Below are 15164 nucleotides of genomic sequence, written 5' to 3'. Positions count from 1 at the left end.
CTTAACAGGCGGTATGGGTACAATTGTACCCTTGCACATTGTGTATCTAAATAATGCCAGTATACATAACACAAAGACAATTTTTTGAATGTTGAATGAAACAGAGTACAGAAATGATTTATTTGACACAGAAATATGAAAGAAAACTTAGTCGAGATGGGTTTAGTCAGTGTCACAAGTAATACACTTTGTTTTTGTTATGGAGTGTTCGTCGCACACAGGCTGAACGCAAGCCACGCAGCCTTTCCTGGTTTTACGTCGTTTTTGTTTCTGATCTCTGCAGACATAGCAACTGCCAACAATCGGTGTAGCTCCTCGATTTCCATGGGGTTCTTTGGGGTTAGCTTCTGCCCCTTCTGGCGTTGTCGCAATGGGCCGTCCTAGAACCATTTCCACTGCAGCTCGAAGGAAGCGGTTTCTCATCATCATGCGGTTGGTAGTGCGAGCTTCCACTGAAGGCATACATAGCTGTTTCGCAAGATCTTTCAGGAACTTTCTCCGTTGGTCCTTTTTCCTAAACACTGGCTTGTGTTCCCTGTAGATGATAAACGACGCTAAGCCAGTGACGTCGATCATGTTATGGAAAAACGCCAAAGGCCAACGCAGTGTCCGTCGTTTTACTGTGTATTCACCCAGCATTTTGTCCATTGTGTCCACCACCCCTTTGGTTTTATTACAGTACGTGATGATCTCTGGTTTGCTTGATTGTGTTGCTTCGACTTCTCCGGTCATGTGCATGGATGATAGAAGCACAACTGATCTGTTTTTCTTTGGCACATATGAACAGACTGTTGCATCTCGATGGTAGGCGAAATTGGTCGAGTGAAGTGCTCTTTCCTTGCCAGGCTGCATGTTGCTTGGCAAAAACCTCTTGTTTTTTCTGACTGTTCCAACTAACGTCATGTCCCAGGTGTTCAATACTTTAGCTAGCTGCATACCTGTGAAGAAATTATCGGTGGTGACATTTCTTCCAGAGCCTTTATACAAACAGACCAGGTCCAAAACTGTTCGCTCACCAACATTTGTTTGTCGGGGACCATCTATTGGTTTTCCAGTATAAAGCTGACCATGCAGCGGGTAGGCGTTTGATGCATCACAAGCCCAGAAAACCTTGATACCATATTTAGCTGGTTTAGATGGTATATACTGTGTGAATTTTGTATGTCCTCGAAATGGAAACAATTGTTCATCTATCGTGATACATTGATGTGGCTTGTAGGCTCTCTCCAAATTTTTATTCAGCATTAGCCACAGATCTCGTATTGGTGCAGCTTTATCTGTTTGCACACGCTCTGCACGTGTATTATCGTTGTCAAATCTGATAAATCTGAGCATCAACTTGAAGCGGTCACGAGACATAGCTGCACGTATAAGAGGCAAAGCATCTACTTTCCACATATCTTCCAGATTCTCTTTGTTATTCCTGTGTACACCAGCAGCAATAAGGATGCCAATAAATGCACTGAGCTCAACTTCAGTAAAGGGCTCGAATGTTCTTAGTGGTGGCCGTTCAGAAGCATTACGAAATCTTTCTGCGAGATTGTTGTTGAAAGCTTCATAAACTCTTCTAGCCTTTCGATTTGTTTCTCTTAGTATGATGTCACACATCTCTGGACTCATGATGGATTTGAACAGCTCTTTTTCTGTAAATAGATTGCTGGTTGCTGCAGGCCCACCTCTTTGTCGTAGGATGTTACGAGATCTTGTTTGGGCAGTTGGCAGCGGATCTCTATGCCATTCGGTTTCATCCTTAGCAATCCAAATGCTATCAACATGTTGAGACATGGCAGGGACATCTTCAACACTCTCGTCTGAGTCGTATTCTTCTTCCTGTTCTACCACCATTTCTTCTTCAATGTCGGACGCTTCTTCAATGCCATCATCTGCTTCTGGTATGTAGTTTTCATCGTCAGATGCAACATATGCGCCTTCCTCATATTCAGAATCAGATTCTTCAATCATACGCCTCATTTCATCGACCGTATATCTGAAAGGCAGCAAAAAAGTAAATAAATGTGTATAATGTTTCTTTGTGAAATACCGGCACTACAAAAGTAGGCTATAAGCTGGACACAAAATGATACTGACCTCAATCGTCGTGTTCTTCGATTATCGTAAATGCTAGATTCGGCATCACCATCACTCATGATTTCTTCACCAACCTTCCAAAACTTATAGCCTACAGTACAACCAATTTTCAATCTACAGTTTACACCTAACCAATTCCGGCAGAAAACTTACCAATTCCTACTAGTCCTTCTCAAATATAATCAAAAACTCTAATACTGCACGTGCCTTGTCTTATCTAAGGCAAGAGACGAAGGGAGAGGAAACGAAGTGGAACGACTGGGATGACGATAGCTGATCGCAGGGGCAGAAAGGGTGATAAAAATAAAAGGGGAATGGAGAGAGAACTGGTGCAGCAACACGTGCTATACTTCCCTAGAGCACAGTATTTAAACGCTCTGACCAATAAATACGGCATACCGTACAAAAAATTTAACTAACCTGGAAATTTCAATGGAAAATGTACGTGGGTACAATTGTACCCATGCCGCCTGTTAGCGGTGTAAAAATATGCAGTCTGACAAAGGTTAAATAAGTGTTCTCTCTGGTAGAGCCCACAGTATGCTTTTTACCCAGATGAATGGTAGGTTTCTTACCCCATAAGTATCCATTTTCTATTTTCTACTGTTGTTCTACGTCTTTGTGAAATCTGTCAATTTGACTCTTGCAGTTTCTGTTATGCACAATGATCTGCAACTCACCCAGAACACTTTTTAATTTTGTAGTTTTTTAATCAGTACAGTAGTAAAAAATTGATTCTTAAATTCTATAACATATTCTTGAAAAATTGAAAACTTCTTGCAGCAGCACTATTACTTGATACTTTCCGATCCTTTTACGTGCAAAACATATCCACAATGCATACCGTGTCGTGGCTGCAGTACAAAGTTATTGCACCAAAGTTTTTAGAAAAAAAAAACGGGGGATAGGTGTGTTTACTCCGAGTGAGCTTTTACCCCAGTTTACCCTACTTAACAAACTAAATATTAAAAACAGAAAATGACAGCCTACATCTTCCAAAAATAACTCTGAACTCTGAGTGATCATTTAGCTTTGTCAGTGGTTATCAGCCTTTTGGGGCATACGGCATCCTGCATCAAAGAAAAATATTTTGTAACGCTTTGTGACAGAGCAACGATCTTTCATCACAAATGCAGCAGATTGTTGGAAAAAAGCTTAACCGTTTCAAAACAAAAACTTTAAAAATTGTATTTACAGCTTCTGACCTTGCATTTCAGCTTTATTGCATGTGGAGAATAGTACTGTAGATTGTTTGTTGTGCTTATGAGATAGATAGTTAATAACATCTCCAAAACCAATAAAATGATGCTAACACAGCAACCTAACTTAGAGATTGAATGTCACTATAAAATGGCATTTTGAATAAGGAAAAAAAAAGGGAAAGTTTACTTTTTTCAAAGTCAGTGTGAAACTGCATATACCGGTAGCTTATTGCCCTTAGCAGACAAAATGTGTAAAAACCTGTCCATGCACAGCAGTCACATATTGAACTGCAATCGCCAATCTGAACAACTTTTACAGCCTTTCAATGTGAGATCACAAAGCCACCACAACGGAAAGGTGTCACACGAAGAATTTGTGATCACGAAATATCGCGTACAATAATATGAAAAATTTGCTCTAAATGATGTCAAAAAACAATCGAGCCTGAAAATTTCATCAACAACCATGAACCTAGTTGACGATGTAATGACAGATAACAATGGTTGGTTGGTTTTAAAGCATTTTCCTCGGACTGACAAAGATTTATTAGGTTATTCCTGCTTTGCTTATACGAATAATAATCTGAATTATAACTTTATTATTATTAATTGTTAGGAAATTGATAACTGGGAGAAAGTCATCTTTTAGTTTGTTGTTGGTAAAGTTATGTTAACAAACCATGTAGTGTTTCAATATTGACGTGGATGCTTCTTGCGCGTTTGGAGTCTGCACTTGTACAGAATTCAAGCTCGAAACTTTAGTTGCAACTTGTAGGTTTGCAGAAGAGCGTCAGAAATTTAACCCTTTCATTCCCAAATTTTTATTTAGGGCGGGAAAATTTTTCTAAAGCTCTCCTGGGGTAGTAATGATTTCAAAAAAAAAATAAAATGAAAAAAAATTGTTCATTTATGTCGTTTAAAATTTTCAATACTGTGCAAATGGCATCCCATAGGTTCCAGATGTAAAGCTTTGACTGACGTGTACAAGGATGCTGTACTTTCGTTGCTAGTATATATCCTAGCTTTGCAAATTAATGCTGCACATCGTCCTGCTGTTTTTGTGCTTTATATTGTACCTACCTTAACGTTACAACATCATCAAACAATACAATATTATCGGAATAAACTTGGACGTTGCGGTGCCACGTCATGCTCCAAAGGACGCCAGCTTGAAACTTGTAAGGAGCACATGACTTGTCTTCGCAACACATTTGATGACGTACATGAAGGTTGACCTGTAACTTAGTTTTTTTTTCTGTTTAGTGAGTCTAAAGTAAGTCGTCTATCTCTAAGCTATGGCTTGGATTGGAAAAAAATCGAAGTTATCGCTAAAAATACATTAATTACACAGATACACCTTAACCCTAGAAATACCGGATATTTTTTATTCAAAAACTATCAAAGGGGTCTATTGACCCTAGCACTTAACAATGCTTGAAAACAATTTCCTGGACACTTTGCTGTTGAAGTAATTCTAATTTAAATGTATCTGAAATCAGTTGAAAATAAACTAATTCATTTAGGTGATCAAAAAATATTCAATTAACACTTTAGTCAGAACTACTGTTTGATATCTGATTCAAAAGAGGTTTGAGACTGAGACGTCTGAAAAACGGCGTCCAACAGGGATCGGTCCTGGCTCCACTCTTTTTCAACATCTACAGCTACAACCTGTCAACCACTGTCTCCGCAAAATGCGCTTATGCAGATGACCTGGCAATTCTCCACTTCACAAAGTCGTGGTTAAAATCTAGAAGACACCTTGAGCCAGGACATGAAAACTCTCTCAACTTATCTCCAGAACTGGCGACTGAAACTCAGCGGATCCAAAACTGTGGCAGCAGTTTTCCACCTACACAATTGGGAAAGGTGGTGAGTTACATGTTCAAAACAACGGAAAATCTTTGTCCTTCTGCTCCGAACCAAGGTATCTTGGGGTGACACTGAACAGATCGCTCACAAACCACCACCATTTGATGTCACTGCGCAAGAAACTGACATCCCTGGCACGCTCTAGCTGGAGGGCAAGGGCTGACACTTTGCGTACAGCAGCCTTAGCTCTTGTCTACTCTTCTGGAGAGTACTATGCACCTGTTTGATGCCGCAGTACTTACTGCCATAACATCGACACAGCCATAAACAGCTTCTTCGCACAGTGACCGAATGCATGCGTCCCACACCATTGGACAATCTCCCCATTCTCGCGGGCATCCAACCTGCTGAGCTTAGTAGCAAAGAAGCCAATCTGTCCCTCTGTCGACGGGAACCGGAGCCTAACCATCTTCTCCACCACAAGATCTCTGCTCTCCCAAACAAGCACTCCGTCGACTGAAATCAAGACACCCATTTGTGCCAGCCGTTCACGTTCTGATCAACAAAGCTGATGAACAAGACATCTCTGCGGCTACTTGGGCGGACCATAAATGAAATTCTGAATGGAAGTCAAGGACCACCAGACTCTATTCGTTCATCCCCGACGCCGACACATGCTTCATCGGCCTGACATGACAAAGACAGGCATGGGTGCGCCTCAACCGTCTTCGTACGAGCGCCGGATTTTCCGCTCTACCATGCATCAATGGGAAATGGCTTCTTCCTCCTCCTGTGAATGCGGTGCCGAAGAACAGACCGCAGATCACATCATCAATGACTGCACCATCTTCAAACCACCTAACGGAATGGAAGGTCTGCGCGTCAGGGATGATGAAACCAAATACCGGCTGCTCTTTAGTAGTCTTCCAGTGCAGTCCAGGAACATTTGCAATTGCTTGCTGAAAGTGCTACAGGAAGCTCAATATCAGATCGAAATATTATCACTGGCTGAATAATACCACTGAGCAAGTATTAGCGGTATTTATTGCGTAACTTTGTTTTTAGGAGCTTTTATGCAAGGAAGTAGTTGTGGGGGTCAATTGGGGATCAATAACCAAAATAAGAAGCAGTCAAAAAATATCAACTTGCTATGTTATGTATGTTTAGTTTATTTGAGAAAAAACAAAGCAAAAAGGGTCAATTGACCCCTTTGGGAGTTCTAGGGTTAAAACAGATTAAATACGTCATCAGGAAGTTACCAAACTCTTGGTTTTAATGAAGACGGTTAAAAATGCGAAGCAGTATGTAACCAACTTGTTTTTTTATTTAGAAAAATGTGTAGATTTAACATTAAAGCATGTATACTTGAACAAAAGGAAAAATAATTCGTCTGACAAAATGGAACAAACTCAAGTCAAAGTCAGTTTGATTTCAAAGAGAATTCTACAAAATATTCAAGATTTTATGTACAAACACAAATACGCAATTATACTGATCTTTTGCATTGTAGTTGTAACAGAAGTTCTTTGTGGATTTCAGGTGAGAATTAAAAATGCTTGATCTCCATAGTCCATATACTACTACTAGCCTACGTACCTCGAATATTTCCAACTACAGTACTGATTGTTCTGTAAAAGAGTATCAGGTGCACTGTTATAACGTTATTGACCTGAAAAGTTAACAACGTGATACCACATAGACATGTTATGAATAGATGTTTAGCCACAAAATAATAACACAAAAACCCTGTATTCAGTTTACGTGCAACATGGCTGTAAAAGTTTATCCTGAATGTATGCTACTGCTACTTTTTAATTTTCACTCAAATGCAATAGAACAACTATTCGATGTCACATTAAAAAAGAAAAAAAGCAGACATAAAGAAATGTTTCATAGCACAAAAACTTTTGCTACTGCTCCCTTTGAAGGTTGAGGGGAGCTGTCAATTCTACTTTTTTGTATCAACAGTTGTATCTATAAAATCACTGAGGCTGCGACTACGAGATTTCTTGCCTTTTCTAAACTTTTATTTACCTCTATTGAGCTGAAATTTTGAGCGAATAAAGGTTATAAATTGAGAGATATAAGGCATTTCTCAGCACATCCTCTGAAATGCTTCATATTCTATTTTTCAAAATTTTCCCACCAGCTAGATGAAAGTAATTAATTTGGCCCATGTCTCGTTAACCCTAACTGTTTCAGAGCGAAATAAGTTGAGAATTAAAATAAAGTTTAACCAGCCTCATGTTTAAAAAGAATATATATTTTGCTACATAGAACAACTATTCGATGTCACATTAAAAAAGAAAAAAATAGATATGAACAACAATAGAATAATAGAAATACATAGAAAAGAATAGAACAATAGAAAAGAATAGATATTTTGCTACATAGTAATGAGCATCTTCAGTTCTGCAAACAAACAAATTACTGCAATGAATGCTGCATAATATTATAATAAACTGTTTCACAGCGTTAAGGGAATTGGCTGTATGTAAAATTATGTAAAAAAATTTTAATCTCAACATTGCAATGCATGTTCTTCATTACTCTACCGAAAAATAATGTGTAAACTCACGCTACAATTACAATCATAAGTGACCTCAACATTTCAACGTATATGAGCAGTTCTAAAATTCACATAGTTTTAATTTTCGGATATGCTCAGCGTGAATAACTTTACAAAGTGAATACCAAATTTTGAAACCATGCCCTAAAAAATAACAGAGATATCACTCTTAACCCTTAGGCGGTTGGGCTCTCTGGAGTCTTGCTCAGTTTGGGGGGGGGCTGTCGATTCTTCTTATGCTTTAGGAGTGATATCTCTGTTATTTTTTAACCCTTAGGTGGTTGGGCTCCTGGAGTCTTGCTCAGTTTGGGGGGGGGCTGTCGATTCTTCTTATGCTTTAGGAGTGATATCTCTGTTATTTTTTATGACACGGTTTCAAAATTTGGGATTCACTTTGTAAAACTATTCACGCTGAGCATATCCGAAAATTAAAACTATGTGAATTTTAGAACTGCTTATATACGTTGAAATGTTGATGTGACTTATGACGTTTGAATTATTTGGTATTTTTTGATAGAGTAATGCAAAACATGCATTGCAATGATGTGATTAAATTTTTTTGACATAATCTCAATTTAAATCATTTGATTAACGAGACATGGGCCAAATTAATTACTTTCATCCAGCTGGTGGGAAAATTTTGAACAATAGAATATGCAATATTTCAGAGGATGTGCTGAGAAATGCCTTATATCTCTCAATTTATAACCTTTATTCGCTCAAAATTTCAGCTCAATAGAGGTGAATAAAAGTTAGGAAAAGTCAATAAATCTCGTAGTCGCAGCCTCAGTGGTTTTAGAGATACAACTTTTGATACAAAAAAGTTGAATTGACAGCACCCCCCAACCTTCAAAGGGTTAAAGCACGGTTCCAAAACTTAGGATTCACTTTGTAAAAATATTCACGTTGAGCATATCCGAAAATTAAAACTATGTGAGTTTTAGAACTGCTCACATACGTTGAGATGTTGAGGTGACTTATGACGTTTGGGTTATTTGGTATTTTTTGGTAGAGTAATGAAAAACATGCATTGCAATGTTGTGATTAAATTTTTTTTACATAATCTCAATTTGAATCATTTGATTAACGAACCATTTGTTTAACGAGGCCAAATTAATTACTTTCATCCAGCTGGTGGGAAAATTTTGTTCAATAGAATATGAAATATTTCAGAGGATGTGCTGAGAAATGCCTTATATCTCTCAATTTATAATCTTTATTCGCTCAAAATTTCAGCTCAATAGAGGTGAATAAAAGTTAGGAAAAGTCAAGAAGTCTCATAGTCGCAGCCTCAGTGGTTTTAGAGATACAAATGTTGATACAAAAAAGTTGAATTGACAGCCCCCCCCCCAACCTTCAAAGGGTTAAAGCATAAGAAGAATCGACAGCCCCTCCTCCCCAAACTAAGCAAGACTCCTGGAGCACAACCTTCTAAGGGTTAATAAAGTGTAACTTACAAGGATTGATTAACATATTTTAGTGCTTGATGTGTGAAATTTCGATATCGATCAATTTTAATATTGAATAACTTTTAATCCGTACTGGTTGAGACTTTCCAAACGTTGCTGGTAAACAATCTGTTGTGCCGTTTTATAAAGCTTTTAACCCTAAAACTACTAAAAAAATTTTACACGTAGAACGACAGTAGCTACTTTAACGTGACAAATTCCTGCAAGACCCTATGATACCGCCAACCAATCAGAACATGTTTAAGTGACTACCTTCCAATTGTGACTTTTCTAGCATTCACCCGGGGAGTTGATTCTACTTTGTTTGATAATTACAGAAGAAAAAAGTTAAAGTTTGGGTGAGAATCGAACACAAGTCATCCAAACAACTACCACTGCTTAACCCTCTACGGTTCTACGCCAAACTGTGGACGACGAACGCTGACTTAATTTACTTTACATCAGCATTGTTTTCTCTGGTTGACCTGCAACTTTTTGGAAGCCACTTTAACAAGAAGAATTTCTGCCACTGCGAATTATTACAATGCAACCGCCAACCAATCAGAACATGTTATAAGAGGCTATTGTGGCCCTTCTAGCACTCGGTAGTTACTTTAACCAGGAAAAATTCTGCCACTGCAATTGACTAGAATGCACCGCCAACCAATCATAAGCTACGTTTTCTATGACGTGAATAAAAGCGAAAAGAAGATGATACAAAGCAAACCAAGTGATGGATTTTCTGTCAGCTGATTGTCTCAGAGGTTAGGGCTAGAAAGTAGTTATTTCATTGACCCGGGTTCGATTCCCACAACTGCTATTGCTCTTTCTTCTTCTGTAATTACCAAATAAAGTTCAAAACAAACATTAACGCTCTGGCTGAGTGCTAGAAGGGTCACAATTGGACGGTAGCCTCTTATAACATGTTCTGATTGGTTGGCGGTTGCATTGTAGTCATTCGCATTGGCAGAATTTCTACTTGTTAAAGTGGCTACCACAACTTTTGATTGGTTAAAACGCTGTTCCTGAAACTTCTGTTTGGTCCAAGGATTCATTTGTCTTATAAATATTTTTTCTTCATACTTAGAACGATAGAAGAGGATAACGTTGTTCTGCAGGTGTTTACCAGGAAATTGATCTCGCTTGTAAGTTATGAAAAAAGCTAATGTCAGAGCAATTATCAATTGAATTCGGTTATTCGCTGCAGTCGTATTAGGTCGCATCAGAAAAAAGTGCAAGTTTGCAGCATTTTTCAGTTTGTTATAAGAAATTTGCTTGAGTTTACTTATAATAGCCAAAGTTATCGGAATGGCTAAAGGCAGCAGAGGTGATTTTCTAGTTACAATTGGAAGAGATGTTGTGCACCGCAGAAAGACAAAGACAAGCCGCTGCATGTCAGCCTGTACATTTCAGTTACAGTACAACACATTTTTCTGTGTTGTTAATGAAATTACAAATACACGAATATAAATAAAATTAAAAAATATAAAAATATACGAATATATTTGCGGAAAAATTTGCAAAAACACAAAGATTTCCTAGTCAATTAACCAGCATAGTTCATGGATTAAATTACAGCAAAAGGTAAAAAAGCTTTGAAATTTACAATATAATGTAGCTTTGCATAATTATGTATCCAGCAGTATTAATTAGGCGTTCATAATCAGTTAGGCACCTAACTTTTTGATTAAAATAACTACATGCACAAGATCAAGCGGCGCTCGTTCAGCTTTCGGAGTGCGTTTGAGCAACGCATTTCAAGGACAGCTGTCTATTTTATTTTTTATTCTTCAAAATAGTTGTGTTTGTTTGTGCCAACTATTTTTGTTGTTAGTCGAAACGAAAGCTATCATTACTTTCGTAAGCTATAAATATTTGAAACAAAATATAATTTGCCAGAAAATGTTGTAAATACAAATTTAGTCTCTCGCGAATAAGTAAGATGGAACTTTCTAAGACATTACACAAAAAAAAGACAAATCGTACAAATAATAAAAATAAGGCGATAAATTAATTTTGTTTATCACCTAAGCTACTGTAGTTCTGGCATTTTTCGAAAGCGTGAATGTTTTACGCAATAGGCACCACATTGACAGATTTTGAAGAAAATTAAACGGTACTTCAGCATAATGATAGCTAACGTATGTATAGTGATTCCCTAGTTGTATTTGGCTTTTTATTGAACTTAAACTAACTTATATTATTTCTCGGCAGTCGATTGCAGCCTGACGGAAATCATTAATCCCTAAATCACTCTATTACAATATTAGGTAGATTCTGCACTCACCTACAATATAACCACAATTGCAAGAATAAAAAGATTTCACCCTAAATGTTTTTTTTCTGAAATGGCTTCCATCCGGTGTATAAAATTCGAACCGCATCATGCGCGTTCAGTCAGTGTGATATCATTTTGATGTAATGTTGCAAGCAGTTTCAGAAATATTTTGTTGTGTTCGAAAACATATTTTGTAACATATAGTCAACAAAACAATAGGGTTTTGTGTTGCTGGTAATGTTAGTACAAGCGTCAGAAAATAATACAGTTTAATATTTTCAAACTAAACTTACGTGTACTTTGTTTAGTGTCCTATAATTGCTTAGAAATTATTCTGTTCTATGAACTGATGTATTTTTTCTTCATAATAAACAACTAGTTGAATAATTTCACAACGGTGAAAGGAATAATCACTTGAGAGTAATGCAATTACACCAGAAAACAAAGTCCAGCCGGCGACATCTCCGCAATAGTCGATGAAAAGTAAAGCAATAGGCACAAAAGGAAACTGAACAAAAGAGTACTCTGCTGCGTCATGGGTGTTTCCCAATATCCGAGCAAGCAATAATGCGATGAAAAATACTGCGAGTGATCAAATTAAATACGCACAGTAAGGAGAGTTTCGAAAAATTAATACGCACTTAACGGGTCAATTGAATTCTTACCTTTTTGTAAAGAAAATGACTAAATTAACTGTCGCCAAGGATATGCAAGAAAAGCAGCGGTTGACAACTTTGTGGCATAAATTAGTGGTGCGATACTGATCATCCCAGCCTCATGGGCGAAACACGTGTCTATAGCTGTCAGTTCTTACTACACTCGACTTCCGAGAAACACACGTTTTTGGAAAAGTCTTGATGGCTAGTGTGGAGGAAACACAGGTATGGTTAGCGAAACGCAATTCTCGCTGTTCTATAGTGAGTAGTCACTAGTCAGTGTCACGATTTCTTTCTATCTCTTACCAGGAAAGAGGCTTGGAAAGGTTCAATGACGTAGTTTAATAGGATATTACCTAAAGGCAGTCAATTAAATGTCGAATAGTTCTACTGGTGAAATGATAATGGAAATTCTTGAAGGACTTTAACGAACGGCTTCTCAAATAGTGGTGTATTTTGCGTAATCGTTATTATTATTATGAGTTGATTATGAGAGTTATGTTATGAGTTGTGGATAGGTAATAGGTGCAGAGATTATTGTTGATTGAGAGTTGAAGTAATTGAATACAAGTAGATGAGAATTGGTGCTGATATAAGTTGTGCTCGAAATTAGAGTTATTTGAGAAGACGCTCGTTAAAGTCCTTCAAGAATTTTCATTACATTTTTACAGCGCCCAGAATGTCACGATTTCTTTCTATCTCTTACCAGGAAAGAGACTTGGAAAGGTTCAATGACGTAGTTTAATGGGATATTACCGAAAGGCAGTCAATTAAATGTCGAATAGTTCTACTGGTGAAATGATAATGACAATTATTGAAGGACTTTAACGAACGGCTTCTCATATAACTCTAATTTCGAACACAACTTATATCAGCACCATTTCTCATCTACTTGTATTCAATTACTTCAATTCTCAATCAACAATAATCTCTGAACCTATTACCAATCCACAACTCATAACACGACTCTCATAATCAACTTATAATAATAATAACGATTGCGCAAAATACACCACTATTTATAGAAGGTTGTTCGGTCTAGTAACTTCGAGAAGGTTACGTAATGTTACATCATAAGGAGTCATTGTTCTGTCAAGTTGCACTAAACGTAAACAAGCAAGTTTAAAGAAGCTTCTAGATTGGCACGTAGGGTAGAAGGTTCTAGAAAATACGTTACATAATAAAACTTTTGCAATCAGAGATCCACTGGTAAACATCCTTATGACGTCATGACAAACGACATTTGGCAATTGTGAAAAACAAAAGAATATTCCAGATTTGCATGTTACAGAATGATCTAGAAGTACGTTACATAATAAAGATTTCGTAATCAAAGGTTACTACAGGTCAGTAACCAATAATAACATATCGCATAAGAATTCCACAATCAAAAAAGTAAGATACAAATCTGTCAAGATACAAAGCAGCCCGTCGCGAGGCCTTGCACATTGATTGTGACATACGCCACCCCCTTAGAATATTGTTGCAAACAATATTACACACAATCAACACAAAACACACTACAAAACAATTAATTACTCAATAAAACAGTTCTCATAAGTTATCTTCAATGAGTCATTAGTCCATCGTTGCATGATCTACCAACGACAGCGTTTCTCAAAACAACAATTATCACGTTTACTGCGAAAGTTTTCACCGTCCTCAACGTCTTCAATGCACCGGCGAGCAAGATGACCCATCTTCTTAAATCGGAAACACTTCCTCTCCGGACAGTCCTTGACCAAATGACTTTCTCTGTGACAGTTGTAGCAAGCCTTTTCATCAAATAGGCAGCTTCCGGCTATGTGTCCAATCTCTCCACATCGGTAGCAGTGGTTGTCACGGCAACGTCTGTTTTTCGAATGTCCGCGTCAGTCTTTCCCGTTAACTGACTTTCATTAACCAAATCTCTCCTCACCATTATACCCGTAGAACCAGAATCACGTAAAACATTTACATTTTTGTTTCCAACTGTCCCAGTCACTACTGGCAAGTAATCTTCAGGTATTATTTTTTCGCAAGCATCTTTTTTTGTCTTCTTTTCCGTTTTCTTCTCCAACTGATCATCTTCATCCGGTCACTCCTCAAGCTCTGGTTCATGAATCATTATCGCACAACCACCTTGATAAACGTCTGTGTTTTTCCCGTTCTTCCCAGACTGATTGGATAGGGAAAAAGACTTGTCCTTGCATTCCTTCGCTTCGTGTCCTTGGCTAATGCAACGATTGCACCACTTCCTTGAATCTTGATGATTTCTGTTGTTCCTACTCAGGCAGTTAACAGCCTTATGACCTAAGCCATTACGGTTAAAACAACGTCCTTCTCTTGGAACAGCACCTCCTTTAAAATTATTTGTTTGCTCCTCGTCATTATCGAATAACAGCTTCTCTTCAACCGACAACTTCTCATCATGGGCAACTAAATACTGTTCGGCCACACTGGCTATGTCTTCTAGAGTGTTTGGACTTCTCTCCAATAAACAGACAGATCTTTTGAAATTGAATCTGTGAATTGTTCTTTAACTATAAGGTTTACCAATCCGCCCAATGATTGTTCGGCCCACGAAAGTTCAAACATTTTAACAAAAGGTTTCTTAATCGTTCAATGAATTGACCTAGGCTTTCATGTGACTCAGGCTTTGCCTCACGGAATTTTTGACGGTATCCATGCTCGGTAAAATTGTATCGCTTTAACAAAGCTAACTTCAATCTGTCGTAGTTCATGGCCTCTTCTTGGGAAAGTCTTGAATATACATCAAGAGCTTGTCCGAATAACAACATGCTTAGCTGGGTAGCCCACATTGACTTATCCAATTTGGCTATTGCAGCATATCTTTCAAATTTTAACAAATAACTATTCAAATCATCTTTTTCTTCAACAAATGATGACAAATCTGGACGTCTAACTTGCGCCACAATAACATTTCGAACATTATCGTTAGTAGTATTAGATTGCTCACCAATGTCCAGTTTTTGTCTTTCTAAATCAAGTCTTAATTTTTCCAATTCATATTGCACTTTTCTTTCTTCAGCCTCTGCTTCACGTAGTGCCCGTTTATCTTCACCTTTAGGTTGTGCCCGTTCCTCTTCAGCTTCACGTTCTGCTCTCTTC

The 15164-nt window shown here is 37.7% G+C and overlaps 1 protein-coding gene across 1 annotated transcript in view; it reads left to right on the top strand.

Moving 5' to 3' along the window:
- Positions 1-6437: 6437 nt before the first annotated feature.
- Positions 6438-15164, top strand: part of LOC145780702 (uncharacterized) — a 51619-nt gene continuing 42892 nt past the window's right edge. Inside the window, exon 1 of the mRNA XM_082592324.1 lies at positions 6438-6641. Within this exon, the coding sequence (XP_082448450.1) occupies positions 6501-6641 (141 nt within the window). The 5' untranslated portion in view covers positions 6438-6500. The remainder of the gene's footprint in view (positions 6642-15164) is intronic.

Source organism: Aplidium turbinatum, chromosome 1, assembly GCF_918807975.1.
Source record: "Aplidium turbinatum chromosome 1, kaAplTurb1.1, whole genome shotgun sequence".
Lineage (NCBI taxonomy): Eukaryota > Metazoa > Chordata > Ascidiacea > Aplousobranchia > Polyclinidae > Aplidium > Aplidium turbinatum.
Note: the sequence above shows the minus strand (reverse complement) of the source record. Positions and strands in the feature narration are given on the sequence as shown.